This window comes from Hyperolius riggenbachi, chromosome 3 (genome assembly GCF_040937935.1).
Source record: "Hyperolius riggenbachi isolate aHypRig1 chromosome 3, aHypRig1.pri, whole genome shotgun sequence".
NCBI lineage: Eukaryota > Metazoa > Chordata > Amphibia > Anura > Hyperoliidae > Hyperolius > Hyperolius riggenbachi.
The window spans coordinates 497,445,126-497,462,871 of NC_090648.1; the positions used below are offsets into that span (position 1 = coordinate 497,445,126).

At 48.2% G+C, this 17,746-nt stretch overlaps 1 protein-coding gene across 1 annotated transcript in view; it reads right to left on the bottom strand.

The window, feature by feature from the left end:
• The window catches only part of ADAM19 (ADAM metallopeptidase domain 19), a 129,650-nt gene that overhangs the window by 6,239 nt on the left and 105,665 nt on the right, over positions 1-17,746 (bottom strand). Inside the window, exons 17-21 of the mRNA XM_068273102.1 lie at positions 15,095-15,203; positions 14,546-14,696; positions 13,007-13,067; positions 8,005-8,184; positions 1,341-1,497 (exon numbers count right to left, since the gene is read on the bottom strand). Of these exons, the coding sequence (XP_068129203.1) occupies positions 1,441-1,497; positions 8,005-8,184; positions 13,007-13,067; positions 14,546-14,696; positions 15,095-15,203 (558 nt within the window). The 3' untranslated portion in view covers positions 1,341-1,440. The remainder of the gene's footprint in view (positions 1-1,340; positions 1,498-8,004; positions 8,185-13,006; positions 13,068-14,545; positions 14,697-15,094; positions 15,204-17,746) is intronic.

Sequence of the window (17,746 nt, forward strand, 5' to 3'; positions counted from 1 at the left end):
TGCAACCTGCCCCTACCCTATGGATAGGAGTTCTTTGGGCAATTGACATTCTCATCCTAACAGCACTGCTCATAGCTCATGGGCAGTGATACAAAGTTTGAGGGTGGAGAAACAAGAAAATTAATGGTGAATACATTAAAGGGGTCTGAAACGCCAACATAACATTCAATAAAAATGTGTTTTCCTACTTTCTATTACTCATACAGTTGTCATATTTGCTTTTGTGCACAAGTAATATTGTCTGTCTACAAATTAAAAGTTTCCAAAGTGTAGTTTATCTTGCCCTGAAACCTGCCACTGCTTTTTATTCAAACTGCTTTTTATTATATATTAACACCACCTTCTAATTAGCTGTTCTGAGCTGTTTGTGAAGCTCTCTGTGCTTCAAGCACACAGAGAGCTCCCCTTCACTTGTTATACTGTGTTAACACACATGTATCAACACTGGAATGTAAACAAAGATACTGTTATCTACAGTTTGGATACGGATTTGAAGCTGAATAGCAGGACAAAGTACTTTGTTTAACCATTTCAGTGATGTTCTGCTAAAAAAAATTCTGGGATAGCAGCTTTCAAGTTCTGTAGAAATGCAGACTTTCAGACCACTTTAAGTACCACCTTGCCCCCATGGCCATTGCTATGCCCCTGGCTGTGAGTATCGTTTCAATATAGTTACGCTTGGAGCGCTAATATACTACACTATTGACATGCTTCTGCATGAGTTCGCCTTGACCATCACATCAGAACTCTTTTCTTTGTGGTATTTTTTTTTTTTTGGTCCCTGGTTTTCTGGCACCTTCCCATTACTAGTGGCTAACATGTTCTTCTCCAGTGGGGATAAGCACACACTGCAGCTAGTTTACAGTTAGTGTAGGGGCGGAGTTTCTAGGTCATTTGCACACTATGAGGATGACATGCCATTATCTTAACAAGGAGTACAGTCCCTAATTCAAGTGAATAGTATTATTGATCGGGGCCAAATTGTAAGATATTTTAAGCACGGTTAAATATAAATACACTTAACACTTTAATTGCAGCCCACTTATAGATCTGGTTGTCTGACTAGTACACAAAACGTATTGTTCTGATCCTCTTCCAATGACTGTTGTGAACAGACTCCTTATTCGTTTCCCGCAAACAGTCCAGCTGCGATCCCCTGGCCATTACCCCAGCACTGACTGGCTGCTTGGTTATGTCGTTTCCATGGAGCACCAGTTACCCAAGCAGTGCGGAAGCCAGTCTGTGCTGAGACACTGCTGACACAGGACACACAATATGGCTCCCTGTAGTATGGGAAGGCGATGATGACCAAAAGCTGAGATAGCAGATCATTTATCTACCTCATTCAGCACCAGTTACTTCACATATTTAGTCGCTTTAGAAAGTCACACGGCAGCTTGTCCGTGCCATATGATGTCATCAGTCACTAGTACTCAGATACTACTTGGCGGTGTGCCGTGGAGGAGGAGGAGGCGGTGGCCTTTTAGGAGGCGGTACCTGAAAAAACAAATGAACAGATCATTGAAGAGGAACTGAAGTGAAAATAATGTAACTTTTGTTTTCTTTTTCACAATATTTACTTGAAAGCTTTTACAATGGGCAAACACTGACTAAATAACTTATCTCTCCTTGATTTACAGTCTGAAATTTACCACAGGTGGCAACATCTTTAAGCTGGCCATACACTAGGCCGATTCCCCGCCGATCGACAGCAGATTCGATCACTGGGATCGAATCTGCTGTCAAATCGTTAACGTTAACGCTAAATTTCGATCTATTTCGTTCTGAAATAGATCGGTCCCGTCGATCGCTCCGTGCGGGAAATTACCGTCGATCGTTCGCGGGTAGGGAGTGCGTCGCTAGCGGCGTTCGAGTGGCAGACGACCGACGCAATACAGCTGCATTACATTACCTGCTCTGCCGGCGCGACTCCCCAGGTCTCCGCTGTCTTCTTTGCTGTGGTCTGGTCTCGGCAGGAAGTTGAAACAGTAGAGGGCGCTCTACTGTTTAAACTTCCCCCAAACAGGAAGAAGTGAAGCCTGCCGGACCCAGAGACCAGACCACAGCGGAGAGGGCGCTCTACTGTTTAAACTTCCCCCAAACAGGAAGAAGTGAAGCCTGCCGGACCCAGAGACCAGACCACAGCGGAGAAGAAGACAGCGGAGACCTGGGGAGTCGCACCGGCGGAGCAGGTAATGCATGCGGGGGGGGGGGGGGGGGAGGGGGAGCGGCGGCAGCACCACCACCACCACCACAGATTGTGAACGGTTTCAGGCTGAAATCGATTCACAATCTGTTTGCAGTAAAGGCAGCCATACGATCCCTCTCTGATCAGATTCGATCAGAGAGGGATCTATCTGTTGGTCGAATCTGATGGCAAATCGACCAGTGTATGGCTACCTTCATGTCATGACAAGTGATCTCTGCGGAATGTTTGTTTACTGAGAGTTCTAAAACCAGTAGAAACAACACCTGGTCTCCCAGAGTGCCCTTGGAGGAGAATTCCCCATAGTTAAACAGCCTAGGCTAAGCATAAATGGGAGGGCGTGGCTACATACCAATGTACAGAAATATATAGATGAAGTGTTTGTGATGCTGAAACCAGGAAAATTACCGTAAAAAGTTAGTCTCCTGAATAATTTACTGCATTCTATTATATGTCACTACAGTCAGTTCCAGTGAGACTGAGAGGTTTGCAAGAAGTCCTAAAGGGGTAATGGGTAAAAGAGAGGACTACAGAGGACAAGATGACGTTGGAGGAGATGATTGAGTTGTAGCAATAGGGGGTGCAGAGATTGCAAACACATCGGGCCCTTGGGCCAGAGGGGCCCCGAAGGGCCTTCCCTCAACTACAGTATTAGCTCTCTATTGGTCCTGTGCTCAGAATAATCACTTCTACAGATGCTTTGAATAGTGGTAATTAATAAACATTAACAAACTGTTCCCAATCCGCTTCTTGCACCTCTGACACTGTAGTTGCCGGCAGGCTTTGGTGCGCCGTATCAATTGTTATGTATAGAGTGCTTGGGGGGCCCCATTGCAAAACTTGCATCGGGGCCCACAGCTCCTTAACTATGCCACTGGCTCCTACAGTACTATCTGGAGCTCAGTGAACAGCACTACGGGATAAAGTTGTAAGAACTGAGCCAGTGAGGTTAATTATTTAAAAATGTAAAATGTCCAATTTCTGTAGAGCTCCTGAAACTGCTGGCCATAAGATACAAGATGATACAAGAGATACAAGATGGATTTATTTCGCCAAGTACGGTTGTTGCCGTATTTAGAATTGCTTGTGGTACACATGGCTTGGGCAAGTAGATAATGACAGTTGAACATTTTAACATATACGGTGACAAATTACACATACTAACAGCATTTACAATACATTAGCGGCTATAGAGAAGAGAAGGCAGAAGAGCAACATTAAGGCAGGAATGCTGGTTTCAGGCTAGGACGGAAGAGTCAGGGGTCAGTGTTGTTGAGCAGCAGAACTGCCTGAGGGAAGAAAGAGTTCCTGCGCCTGGTTGTCTTGGATGGGATAGTTCGGAATACCAGGGGCATAACTAGAGAGGGGCCCAGAGCTGTGGGGGGACCCCAGCTACTAACCTTCCCTTCCTCCGATACAGGGGACTATACTTCAGATTAGGTGGTTTTGTGGCTACACTTGTTATGTGTGTGAAGACCATGATGGCCACAGTTGTTTTATGACCCCTGTGAGATTGGCCCCAAAGCCGAGAAGGACACCAAGGGAAGGCAAGTGAAGGGGGCCCTTATAAAAATTTCACTTGGGGGCCCCATGAATTGTAGTTACGCCACTGCTTAAAGAGACTCCGTAACAAAAATTGCATCCTGTTTTTTATCATCCTACAAGTTCCAAAAGCTATTCTAATGTGTTCTGGCTTACTGCAGCACGTTCTACTATCACCATCTCTGTAATAAATCAACTTATCTCTCTCTTGTCAGACTTGTCGGCCTGTGTCTGGAAGGCTGCCAAGTTCTTCAGTGTTGTGGTTCTGCTATGAACTCCCCCTTCCAGGCCCCTCTCTGCACACTGCTTGTGTATTATTTAGATTAGTGCAGCTTCTCTCTGCTCTATTATCTTTTACAAGCTGGATAAATCGTCCTCTGAGCTGGCTGGGCTTTCACATACAGAGGAATTACAGACAAGGGCAAAGCTGTTTGCAGGAAGAAAAGAGCAGCCTGAAACTTCAGTGCATGAGAGATGCAGGGGGAAAGAAACACACAAATGATCTCTTGAGATTCAAAAGGAAGGGTGTATACAGCCTGCTTGTGTATGGATGTATTTTCTATGTGTGGACATACTGTACATCAACCTACTTCCTGTTTTGGTGGCCATTTTGTTTGTTTATAAACAAATTTTTTTAAACTGTTTTTAACCACTTTTAATGCGGCGAGGAGCGGCAAAATTGTGACAGAGGGTCAGGGCCGTTTCTTGCCCCGTTCAGCCGGTTCTGCTGAACGGGGCGCCGATGAGTGACAGATTGGGGGGCGCCAGGCCGTCCCTGTGGCCGCCGCCACTGCTCCCCCTCCCTCCCTCCTGGCGCCTCACTCAGACCTCGATCAGGCGGCGACCAATCGTGCGGGCGCTAGGACCCAGCGCCCGCACTATGCGGAAGTGACATCACTTCCGCATATAGAGCGGTTGCGTCCGGCGCCCGCCGGTACTGGTCGGGTCGCCGCTGATCCTGAGGTCTGCAAGGTAAGGGGGGAGCGGGAGTGGCGGCTGGGGGCTCCCTGTCACTTACTGCTCAAACGGGCTCCCTGTCACTCACTTCCTAAAGGTACTCCCTGTCACTCACTTCCTAAAGGGGCTCCCTGTCACTCACTTCCTAAAGGGGCTCCCTGTCACTCACTTCCTAAAGGGGCTCCCTGTCACTCACTTCCTAAAGGTACTCCCTGTCACTCACTTCCTAAAGGTACTCCCTGTCACTCACTTCCTAAAGGGGCTCCCTGTCACTCACTTCCTAAAGGGGCTCCCTGTCACTCACTTCCTAAAGGGGCTCCCTGTCACTCACTTCCTAAAGGTACTCCCTGTCACTCACTTCCTAAAGGGGCTCCCTGTCACTCACTTCCTAAAGGTACTCCCTGTCACTCACTTCCTAAAGGGGCTCCCTGTCACTCACTTCCTAAAGGGGCTCCCTGTCACTCACTTCCTAAAGGTGCTCCCTGTCACTCACTTCCTAAAGGGGCTCCCTGTCACTCACTTCCTAAAGGGGCTCCCTGTCACTCACTCACTTCCTAAAGGGGCTCCCTGTCACTCACTCACTTCCTAAAGGGGCTCCCTGTCACTCACTCACTTCCTAAAGGGGCTCCCTGTCACTCACTCACTTCCTAAAGGTACATATAGAGCGGTTGCGTCCGGCGCCCGCCGGTACTGGTCGGGTCGCCGCTGATCCTGAGGTCTGCAAGGTAAGGGGGGAGCGGGAGCGGCGGCTGGGGGCTCCCTGTCACTTACTGCTCAAACGGGCTCCCTGTCACTCACTTCCTAAAGGGGCTCCCTGTCACTCACTTCCTAAAGGTACTCCCTGTCACTCACTTCCAAAAGGGGCTCCCTGTCACTCACTTCCTAAAGGGGCTCCCTGTCACTCACTTCCTAAAGGGGCTCCCTGTCACTCACTTCCTAAAGGGGCTCCCTGTCACTCACTTCCTAAAGGGGCTCCCTGTCACTCACTTCCTAAAGGGGCTCCCTGTCACTCACTTCCTAAAGGTACTCCCTGTCACTCACTTCCTAAAGGGGCTCCCTGTCACTCACTTCCTAAAGGTACTCCCTGTCACTCACTTCCTAAAGGGGCTCCCTGTCACTCACTTCCTAAAGGTGCTCCCTGTCACTCACTTCCTAAAGGGGCTCCCTGTCACTCACTTCCTAAAGGGGCTCCCTGTCACTCACTCACTTCCTAAAGGGGCTCCCTGTCACTCACTCACTTCCTAAAGGGGCTCCCTGTCACTCACTCACTTCCTAAAGGGGCTCCCTGTCACTCACTCACTTCCTAAAGGGGCTCCCTGTCACTCACTGCCTAAAGGGGCTCCCTGTCACTCACTGCCTAAAGGGGCTCCCTGTCACTCACTGCCTAAAGGGGCTCCCTGTCACTCACTGCCTAAAGGGGCTCCCTGTCACTCACTGCCTAAAGGGGCTCCCTGTCACTCACTGCCTAAAGGGGCTCCCTGTCACTCACTGCCTAATGGGGGTCCAGGCTGGCTACATGTACTGGGGAAACTGGCTGTTTGTCATTATGTGCATTTACTGGTGAAAAGCTGTCTCTTATTATGTGCATTTACTGGTGAAAAGCAGTCTCTTATTATGTGCATTTACTGGTAAAAAGCAGTCTCTTATTATGTGCATTTACTGGTGAAAAGCTGTCTCTTATGTGCATTTACTGGTGAAAAGCGGTCTCTTATGTGCATTTACTGGTGAAAAGCGGTCTCTTATGTGCATTTACTGGTGAAAAGCGGTCTCTTATTATGTGCATTTACTGGTGAAACGCTGTCTCTTATGTGCATTTAGTGGGGAAATTTTGTCAGTAAAAATAATCTTTTGTCAGTAAATTTTTAGGTATTTGTCAGTAAAAAATAACGTGAAAGGTTGGCAACACTGGCAGGCTGCGCGGCGCAACGGGAAAGATACAGGCAGCCCACCTCACGCTTGGGCTTGGCGGGGGGAGGAGCCGACGACAGCGAGCGAGAGTACGGTGGCCGCAGGCAGCCATAAATACGCAGTGTGTGACTGCGTCGCACTCGCAGAGCCTCTCAACCTGAGTCAGTCCAGAGACTAGCAGACTGCCAGGCAGTCAAAGCCAGCCAGGAGCAAGCCCATGGAAGAGGGGTAGGAATGGGGTACCACATGCATGCGTAAAGAGGTGGAAGGTGTGGGTGTGATTAGGCAGGACATGGGTGTGGTTATGTGGTTGGGCGCGGTTAATTTAACCACTCCCATAGGCGCCAGAGAAAATCTTGCTGCCAGGTGCCAGGCACCCCAGGCTCACCCCTGTGTGCAGCAGCAGTGTGCGGCGGAGCCCAGCCCCAGAAGGTGGAGTCTTTTTGGCCAGTTGGACTCGGGCTCCTCGCTGCCACTGCTGCTAGTGGGTGCCTTGGCCCTTGCTGCCGCTGCCCGCTAGCACCTCCATGGTCCCCTGCCCGGACCCCCACCGTTCCTGGCCCGGCGCCTTCTTCCAGTTCCACCTGCCATGAGATGGACCTCATGGTAAGTAGGCAGTAAGGCAGGCAGTCTATGTACAGCACTGCCTCTCTCTTTCTGATGTGGCTGCTGGGGGAGGGGGGCGCTCTTTTTGCCCTGGGCTGGTGGTCAGAACCCACCATGGTGATGGTCTAACAGTGTGACTCCCTGGCTGGGGGTAGGGGGGCACTCTTTTTGCTCTGGGCTGGTGGTCAGAGTCTGACCACCAACCAGCCCAGGGCAAAAAGAGTACCCCCCTTCCCCAGCCAGGGAGTCACAGTCAGACCATGGTGGGCTCTGACCACCAGCCCAGGGCAAAAAGAGCACCCCCCCTACCACCCACAGCCAGGGAGTCAAAGTCAGACCATGGTGGTCTGACGGTCAAACCACCATGGTCTGACTGTGACTCCCTGGCTAGGGGGGGAGAGGGTCACACTTTTTTTCCCTGGACAGGTGGTCAGACCACCATACTGTGACTCCCTGGCTAGGGGGCGGAGGGGGTCACTCTTTTTTTCCCTGGGCAGGTGGTCAGACGCAGAGTAAAAAAATTAAAAATAAAATAAAAATGGTGAGTTGGTTTCAAGAAGCCTTTTGACATGATTTCACTTAGCAGCTTTGATTGGGGGGGGGGGGGGGGGGGGGTGTATGTTTACTTTTGTGCGATTTTAACAATAGAGATTCTCTTTAATACGCTTGTTTGTGAATGGTCCAAGCCACATATGTTCAGTCATTCCAACCATGACTTTATCTCCACACTGTCATCATCTACTACCAGTTGTCCAGGGACCTGAATGTCTTTGGCCCGGCTTTACCTTAGGAGATGGTTGTACAGGAGGAGACGGAGCTGGCCTGCTGGGTGGAGGAATTCTTACTGGAGAAGGCGTGTTCACAGCTCCGCCCACCAATGGCTTGCTTTGTTCCGGATGACCGGGCGGTGATCGCTGTTCCCTTCTACGGTTGGGCGACTGTATAGTGGCCGGACTCATCGACCCCTGCAGGGCAACAGTAAAAATAAAAGAAAATCTTCGTTGTCACGACTAAGTGTTGGTAACTAGGGATACTCAAATCCGACTCGGATGAAATCTGCATAGTTGTTATCCGGATTTCATCCGATTAAATTCAAATCACCTGTGCGGGGGGGGGGGGGGGGGGGGGAGGGGGGTGTTATTCTTACCTAACTGACGTCTTCTTAGGTCCGTCCCTCAGCACCTCCCACAATGCAGTCCACGCGGTGGTCACGTGATTCAACCAGAAGGAGGAAGTGTTTGTAGTCACGTGACGCGGATGGACCGCATCATGGGAGGCACAGAGAAACGACGGACCTAAGAAGACGTCAGATAGGTAAGAATACCCCCCCCCCCCTCCTGCCCACCCCACCCAGGTGATTTGAATTTAATCGGATGAAATTCGGATAACAACTATCCAGATTTCATCCGAGCCAGATTAGAGCATCCCTATCGGTAACTTTAAAACTTTACATGTTAAATAAATGTAATATTAATAATGATCGTCAACTGACATCTACTTAACCCAATATTTGGGCTACGTCGCTGTTCAAATCTGATCAAAGAGGCATCTGTTGCCTGCCCCTGATTGCCTGCACACCGATTACCAATAAATTTCAGCATTCATCCTACTGCCCCCCCCCCCAAGTGTAAGTGCTCCCACCCCCCATGCCTGTGCTTAGTGTTTGAAAGTCTCATCTGTCTACCTGCACGACTCCCGGCCTCCTCCGGTGTTAGCGTCTTGTGGAACAGGTGCTCACGATGATGACCACCGGAGGAGGCCGGGAGCGGAGCAGTTCATTTCGGCACACAGCGCCAAGTGCCGAAGCTGGGCCGTGTCACAGCATCACTGCTATGTTGCGCACCCCACATAACAGACCTCGAATTACATCTCCCTTATAGTATTTACTGCCGCCGGGGAGTTTATTTGCAGCAAGGAGACCATTCGGCTCACCCTGCGCCGAACTGCCCCGCGCCATAATGACATGCACCCGGTTGGGACTCTGAAGGAGATAAGTAAAGACTTTAAAATGTTGTACATTAGCAATGGGGGGGGGGGGGGGGGGGGGTATTGGACAACACTTTACACTTGGAAGGACACCACCCAGGGGCCCGTTGATTGACGCGATATCGAACACTGTAATCACCGTGCACCCGATCGAGCTTTTGCAGCTGAGATTTTTCCAGCATTTCTGATCGATCCATTTAAATGATTTTGGCCACAAATCAATCAAAAGTTCGATTGGGGGGTCCATGTTGCGGCACCTATTATCTTCCAGTTTGATAAAATTATTGAGTCCAGAGGTTGAACGAGCCACAATATCGAGTGATGTATGGGCACCTTAAAGGGAAGGTTCGGGGAGGGCTGTAAAAAAATAAAAATCAAAATCCACTTACCTGGGGCTTCCTCCAGCCCGTGGCAGGCAGGAGGTGCCCTCGCCGCCGCTCCGCAGGCTCCCGGTGGCCGACCCGACCTGGCCAGGCCGGCTGCCAGGTCGGGCTCTTCTGCGCTCCAAATGCCGGCACTTCTGCGTCCCACGTGGACGCGCTGACGTCATCGGACGTCTGCCGGGCTGTACTGCGCAGGCGCAGTAGTTCTGCGCCTGCGCAGTACAGCCCGGCGGACGTCCGATGACGTCAGCGCGTCCTTTAAAGGGAAGGTCCAGGGAATCTACTTACCTTGGGCTTCCTCCAGCCCCTTGCAGCCGTCCTGTGCCCTCGCACGGTGGCTCCCGGTCCCCTCCGGTGCAGACGCCGAGCTCTCCAGGTCGGCATCTTCCTGCGCTCCAGCGTGCAGCTCATGGAGTCGAACTACTGTCTCTGCATAGTACAGTCCGGATGATGTCAGTGCGGCTCTGACTGAAAGCTGCTCGCGCAGGCACAGTGGGCATCTCGCGCTGGAGGGGACCCCGGGCCACCGGCGGGGAGCGGACCTGCCGCGAGGGCACAGGACAGATGCCAGGGGCTGGAGGAAGCCCCGGGTAAGTACATTTTTTTTTAAAGGTTCTTGGATGTGTCCTTTAAGATGATTTTTCTTGATACTATCTACATATCTGCAATCAAACAATCCCAGTTATCTATCATTTTTATTTATTTTTTACTCTTCTGATGTACATAGTATGGTCCCCCTCACCCAAACATTCCCATGCTCACCAAAATACCAGATTTTCAGCCTTTGACCATACGCTAGGGCATAAGGTCTGGTGTCTGTCATCATTGGGAGCCAGGCCACTGCATCATAGCAGCAGGGGCCCTGGCCACCCATGTTCAACCACAGATCTCCCCTTTAAGGTGGCCACTAATGATACAATTCAGCGAACGATCAGAAATGATCATTTTGGACAGCTAACAGACAAAACCAATACGATCAGATTAATGAAATCAATCCGATTTTCATCCAAAAATGTTAATTTCCGATCGTTCACACGAATAATTGTTGTAAACTCATCAATTTTGTATCCTTGAAGGCCACTTTTAGAATATTGTGTGATGGATTGATTGGATTTAGCAAATAATACAGATTCAGAATGGAGACATACTGATGAGGGAGTAACGCATGGGATTATGGGACGCTGTATTAGGAGTTGTGGGACGGGGAGGAGTAAGTTCAGGTGTTGATCAGAGGTAAGTGTCCTCCGATTGGTTTTGGTCCATCAGAAAGTTGGGGCTACAAAATGCAAATGTTGAAAACACTAAGAGACTAGTATATAAGGGTATGTTGGGGGGGGGGGGGGGGGGGGGAGTAGATATGTATGTGGGCGAGCACTACTGGGAGGAACCTAGATATGAATGTGGATGGGCACTACTGGGAGGAACCTAGATATGTATGTGGGTGGGCAATACTGGGAGGAACCTAGATATGTATGTGGTGGGCGAGCACTACTGGGAGGTACCTAGATATGTATGTGGGTCGGCACTACTGGGAGGAACCTAGATATGTATGTGGGTGGGCAATACTGGGAGGTACCTAGATATGTATGTGGGTGGGCAATACTGGGGGGAACCTAGATATGAATGTGGGTGGGCAATACTGGGAGGAACCTAGATATGTATGTGGGTGGGCAATACTGGGAGGTACCTAGATATGTATGTGGGTCGGCACTACTGGGAGGTACCTAGATATGTATGTGGGTCGGCACTACTGGGAGGAACCTAGATATGTATGTGGGTGGGCAATACTGGGAGGTACCTAGATATGTATGTGGGTGGGCAATACTGGGGGGAACCTAGATATGAATGTGGGTGGGCAATACTGGGAGGAACCTAGATATGTATGTGGTGGGCGAGCACTACTGGGAGGTACCTAGATATGTATGTGGTGGGCGAGCACTACTGGGAGGTACCTAGATATGTATGTGGGTGGGCAATACTGGGAGGAACCTAGATATGAATGTGGGTGGGCAATACTGGGAGGTACCTAGATATGTATGTGGTGGGCGAGCACTACTGGGAGGTACCTAGATATGTATGTGGGTCGGCACTACTGGGAGGAACCTAGATATGTATGTGGGTCGGCACTACTGGGAGGAACCTAGATATGTATGTGGGTCGGCACTACTGGGAGGAACCTAGATATGTATGTGGGTGGGCAATACTGGGAGGTACCTAGATATGTATGTGGGTGGGCAATACTGGGAGGAACCTAGATATGAATGTGGATGGGCACTACTGGGAGGAACCTAGATATGTATGTGGGTGGGCAATACTGGGAGGAACCTAGATATGCATGTAGTGATGGTCAAATAGATGCAAATAACTGAGTTGATGCAAATGTATGCATATTTTTATGCAGCTTGAAAATGAACCAATCAAATCCTGCTGAGGTAAAATGTGATTGGTTCATTTTCAGGCTGCATAAAAATGTGCATAAATTTGCGTCAACTCCAAGTTATTTGCATCTACTTGACCATCACTATATGCATGTGGGCGAGCCCTACTGGGAGGAACCTAGATATGTATGTGGGCGGGCACTACTGGGAGGAACCTAGATATGTATGTGGGTGGGCACTACTTGGAGGGACCATCATTTAGGTGGGCGGGTAATACTGGGAGGTACCTATATATGTATGTGGGCGGGCACTACTGGGAGGGACCTAGATATGTGTATGGGTGGGGACTACTGGGAGGTACTTAGATATGTATGTGGGCGAGCACTACTGGGATAGACCTAGATATGTATGTGGATGGGCAATACTGGGAGGGACCTATATATGTATATGGGCGGGCACTACTGGGAGGGACCTAGATATGTGTATGGGTGGGGACTACTGGGAGGTACCTAGAGATGGATGTGGGCGGGCACTACTGGGATAGACCTAGATATGTATGTGGATGGGCACTACTGGGAGGGACCTATATATGTATGTGGGCGGGCACTACTGGAAGGGACCTAGATATGTGTATGGGTGGGGACTACTGGGAGGTACCTAGAGATGGATGTGGGCGGAACAAAACTTCAGTTTGCAAAGTCTTGATAAGATGAAACACATGCACAAATAGCCATTTTATGGGGTAAGATCTTATTGGTTATTATTGGAATAAACGCTGATACCATGAGACCGAGCTAACATAATGACCGAGGAAAGAAAGTAATATTAACACATTTTTCTTACTACTCTAAAAAGACCCTTTACACGTTCTCATTTCTGAGTTGATGCAAATTCCATGCTAATTTTATGTAGCTTGAAAAATGACCAATCAAATCAATGCAGCTGTATAAACCTGCATCGATTTGGAATTAATTGGCATCTTGCTGACCATACCTACTGATAATATACCCTAAAGAGAATAGCATGAGCCAAGATCTTACCGTGGGTGTCTGGGGCTTGGGTCTGGAGGTAGCATTGATTCTGCATTTATCACTGCTGTCACTAGGAGACAAGAAAACAGAAGTATTGGTTATGCTTATGGTCTAAAATCAGAAGCTTCTCTCAGGCTGGGCGCACACTTACCAGAAACGCTGCGTTGTTGCCGCTAATGGAAGTCTATGGACTGCATGAAAAACGCATGTAAAAAACGCATATGCATTTTATATGCATGCGTTTTTAAAAATGCTGCTTTTGTTGTATAATATTCAAAAATGCATTAAAAATAATGAAAGTAAATGGGAACGCAATGTTTTGCGTTTTGTATGCGTTTTTCATGAGTTTTTATATCCCCAAAAAAAGGTTTTGGGATGTATTTCTGCTTCTTGTTGTCTTCCTAGTGATTTGCATAAATCGAAATAAAAAAACGCATTAAAACACATACAAAATGCATATGCGTTTTGTATTTGCGAACCACAAACACATAAAATGCTAGAAAACGCATATGCGGGGGAAAAAATGCAAACGCACTGAAAACGGACACAAAAAAAAAACCGCACGTGACAGAAAATGTGACCTTTGATGCTCTGTTATGTGTGCACCCAGCCTCAATCACATTTGGGCAGTGTCTAGCCCAGGCATAGGCAAACTTGGCCCTCCAGCTGTTAGGGAACTACAAGTCCCACAATGCATTTGCCTTTATGAGTCATGACAGTGGCTGCCAGACTCCTGCAATGCATTGTGGGACTTGTAGTTGCTTAACAGCTGGAGGGCCAAGTTTGCCCATGCCTGGACTAGCCTAACAGGTTTGGGTCCAGATGAACTAAAGGCAGCCATACATCAGGCCATACACTGCTGCGCTTTTAAAATGCGTTTTTTTAATCGCAAGGTCTGTTGAAAAATCATGAAAATCGTAAAGACCTGTACACACTGGTGCAATGCGATTTATTTATTTTCATGAAGGCTTTGCGTTTTAAAAAGTGCATGCGATTTTAAAAACGCAGCGCAAGAGCAGCAGTGTGTACAGGCCCTTAGTCGGCCGACCGACCATCTGTTTCGAGTATAATTGAAATTCGGGGCTGCCAAGTATATGAGGACAAACACACCGAATCTACAATAAAAGTCGCACCCCGGATGATGCAACAGCGAAACTTGTCGGGTGAGCAGATGGTAGACAGATTGATGGTGCCTTTGTGTTATCTTTATGCGGCCATCACTAATTGGGTAGGATCCTGAAATAAGTGATGCTTTACATTTGTTTTTATGTGTACTGAACTCTTGTGAGTAATAAATGTGGATGCTTTAAAAGGAAACGGATATTGATATGAATGCGCTTGAGCTTTATAATCTTTTTGTTTCAATGGTAAGCCTGCACTTTACAGGGTGTTTGGTGGCGGAATTTGAAGTTGATCTGGAGGCCTCATAGAGCTGAAGCTTATTTCTACATTGCGAGGAGTGTCTGTTCTGAGAAGTTCAGCTTGTGGCAGCTCGCTGGACTTTTATTTTGCACAGATATTTATACGATGCAATAAAAGTCTACCTACCTGTAGTGCAAAGTGCTGGCTGCGGGGGCACTGTCTGGTTTGTGGAACCTGCTCAGACACCTGTGTCTGTAGAGATAGAGTGACACCGTGACAGCAATCCCAGCCAGTAACGAGAATGGGATCAGTACCCAGAGCACCACAGACCTCGGGGCTAAAAGGGAAAAGAAAAGTAGTTACTAAGGATTAGTTTAATAAACTACATTGTTTTTGCCTTGCATGGCAGCACCCCCATAGCATGGCAGCACCCCCTTAGCATAGCAGCACCCCATAACATGGCAGTACCCCTGTTGCATAGCAGCAACCCCATAGCATGGCAGCACCACCATAGCATTGCAACGCCTGCATAATATGGCAGCCCCCCCCCCCGTAGCATGGCAGCACCCCCACAGCATGGCAGCACCCCTGTAGCATGGCAGCCCCCGCATGGCAGCCCCCCCTGTAGCATGGCAGCCCCCCCCTGTAGCATGGCAACATCCCTGTAGCATGGCAGCACCCCCATAACATGGCAGCACCCCCCTAGCTTGACCAGATGGGGAACAGAAGACTCACCCTCGGGAGGTACTGGTCCGCTGTCTATGCTGCCACCATTGCCTGTCTGGTTACAATACGGAGGCTTCCACCCAGGCAAACAGTGGCAATTCTGGTTATTATTGCAAACCTGTAATGCAGAGAAGGAACTCAGGAACTTTCAGAGGAATATTTAGACACAGGATAGTGTTTTTAAATGTTTACAGTCCATGTTCAGGCACAGCTTTTTATAAATATTTAACAAAAAAATTGGTTTCCTTGTATTATGCATTAAAAAAAGTTTTTGCTAAATGAAAAAATAAAAAGTTTTTGAAATTACAAAAAGAGTAATTTGTTCATGTCACAGAAAAAAAAAAATTGGATACTTCCACAAATCCTCTAGGTGGCAGCAGACACGCATCTCCGTTACTGAGTGAGGAGCTGGTTGGGCAGCTGAAAGTCTGCTGAAGCCCTGCTATAAACATAACTAAAGGGGCACTATGGCGAAAAATTGTAAAATTTAAAATATGTGCAAACAGACAAATAAGAAGCACGTTTTTTCCAGAGCAAAATGAGCCATAAATTACTTTTCTCCTATGTGGCTGTCACTTACAGTAGGTAGAAATCTGACAGAAGCGATGGGTTTTGGACTAGTGTCCATCTCTTTATAGGGGATTCTCAGGGATTTATTTATTTTCAAAAGCACTTAGTAAATGGCAGTTGCTCTGTCCAACTGCCAAAAGACTGTGTAGGGAGCAGGAAAGCTGGCCAGCATCGTTGTTTAAATCCTTTTTAGGGGATATCTTTATAAAGAATAAAGGCCCGTTCAGATCACAAATGCGGATGGCCACGCATGCGGAACGCGTACGAACGCACGCCATCCGCGTTTGTGTGCGCTGCGTGGCTGATCCCATCACTGAAAAGTGAATGGGACAGCCGCGCGTTTTGACAAAATCTGCGTGCAGCATGCGTTCCCGGACCGCACAGGTCCGGAACGCATGCAGTGTGAACATCAGACATTGCACTCTATGCACTGTCTGATGTTGTGCGTGACGGCCTCCTACATGCGTTTCCAAAACGCGGCTGGAAACGCGTGCAGTCTGAACGAGCCCTTAAAGCCTTGCTGAGAATCCTCTATGAAGAGATGGACTACGGTAGTCCAAAACCTGTCACTTCTGTCAGATTTCTACTACTTACTGTAAGTGACAGCATTATAGGAGAAAAGTAATTTTATGGCTCATTTTATTCCAGAAAAAACGTACTTCTTATTTGTCTATTTTTGCACATATTTTAAATTTTACATTTTTTTTGCCATAGTGCCCCTTTAAAGGGGAACTTCAGCCTAAACAAACATACTGTCATCAAGTTACATTAGTTATGTTAATTAGAATAGATGGGTAATATAATTTTTTCCCACCCTGTTTTAAAAGAGCAGGCAAATGTTTGTGATTCATGGGGGCAGCCATCTTTGTCATGGGGGCAGCCATCTTTTTGGTTGAAAGGAGGTGACAAGGGGCATAAGACACAGTTCCAACTGTCCTGTGTCCTGATAACCCCTCCAAGCTGCACACGCTAGGCTTCAAATGTCAAATTCAAAATGTAAAAAAAAAAAAAAATTGCACCGAAACAGCAGAACGAGAGCAACAACATCAGAAATCCCATCATGCTTTGCACAGCATCAGGGGAAAAAAGCCCGGGCAGTTTTCTTCTGTGCAGCTAAAAATGAGGCTTGGATAAGAGAAACAAAGTTCTGATGCTGTGAAACTGTTAAAGAAACACAAAGCCTTTTCAGTGCTGCTGAGTCGATTTTTAGTCCGGAGGTTCACTTTAACATTGCTGTATGGTGGCACCCAAATTACCAGTGGACTGACCAAATTACCTGTATGCTATGTATCCATTACTCTAATTACTTTGGATATAACTTCTCCAGAGCAGCTACTACTCTAAGGAACTCCCTCCCTCTCCTACCTTCAACTCTTTTCACCTTTGCGTACCCACCATTGTCATAGCTACAACCCCTCCCTATGAAATACGCCCCACCCCCTTATGTGTCCCTTTCCCCCTCCCCTTAGATTCTAAGCCTATTTGGCAGGGCCCTCCTCCCCCTTTGCTCTTCTCCACCATCATATGGACTCATTGCCTCACCTGCTATACTTAACCCTATATTGTTACATCACTATGTTGTAATGCCCCATGATGTAACATTGTTTAAGGCTCGGTTCACATTTGTTTTAAAAACGTATCCGTGGCTCCATTTTTGGGCCCAGACTAAAACCGGAGCCACGGATACAAATGTTAAAAATAGCGTCCGTCTTCACCCATCTCAAAAACAGATCCGGGGGATACGCCTTGACAAACTGAATGGAGGGTTTTCACGGACCCCGGATACACGGAGGGGTAGTGGAAACCAATGGAGAAATGGGTCTCCCTCTTCACAAACAGCTGTGGACACAGAAACGGATCTGTTTCCAGTGTCCCAGCCCTGTCTCTGGGTGGGTGGGGGGGAGTGGCCATGCTAGAGGGGGTAGCAGGCAGGAAGGGAGGCAGTGGGCACAGCGGCACCTGGCTGCTCCTTTCCACCCTCCCCCTCCAGCTAGTTTCTTTTAAAATCAATTCAGCAGCGAGTGGGGAACTCACTCACTTCCTTGCGTTCCACCGCTCGCTGCGTGACTTCCTTCAATGCCACCCCCTGTA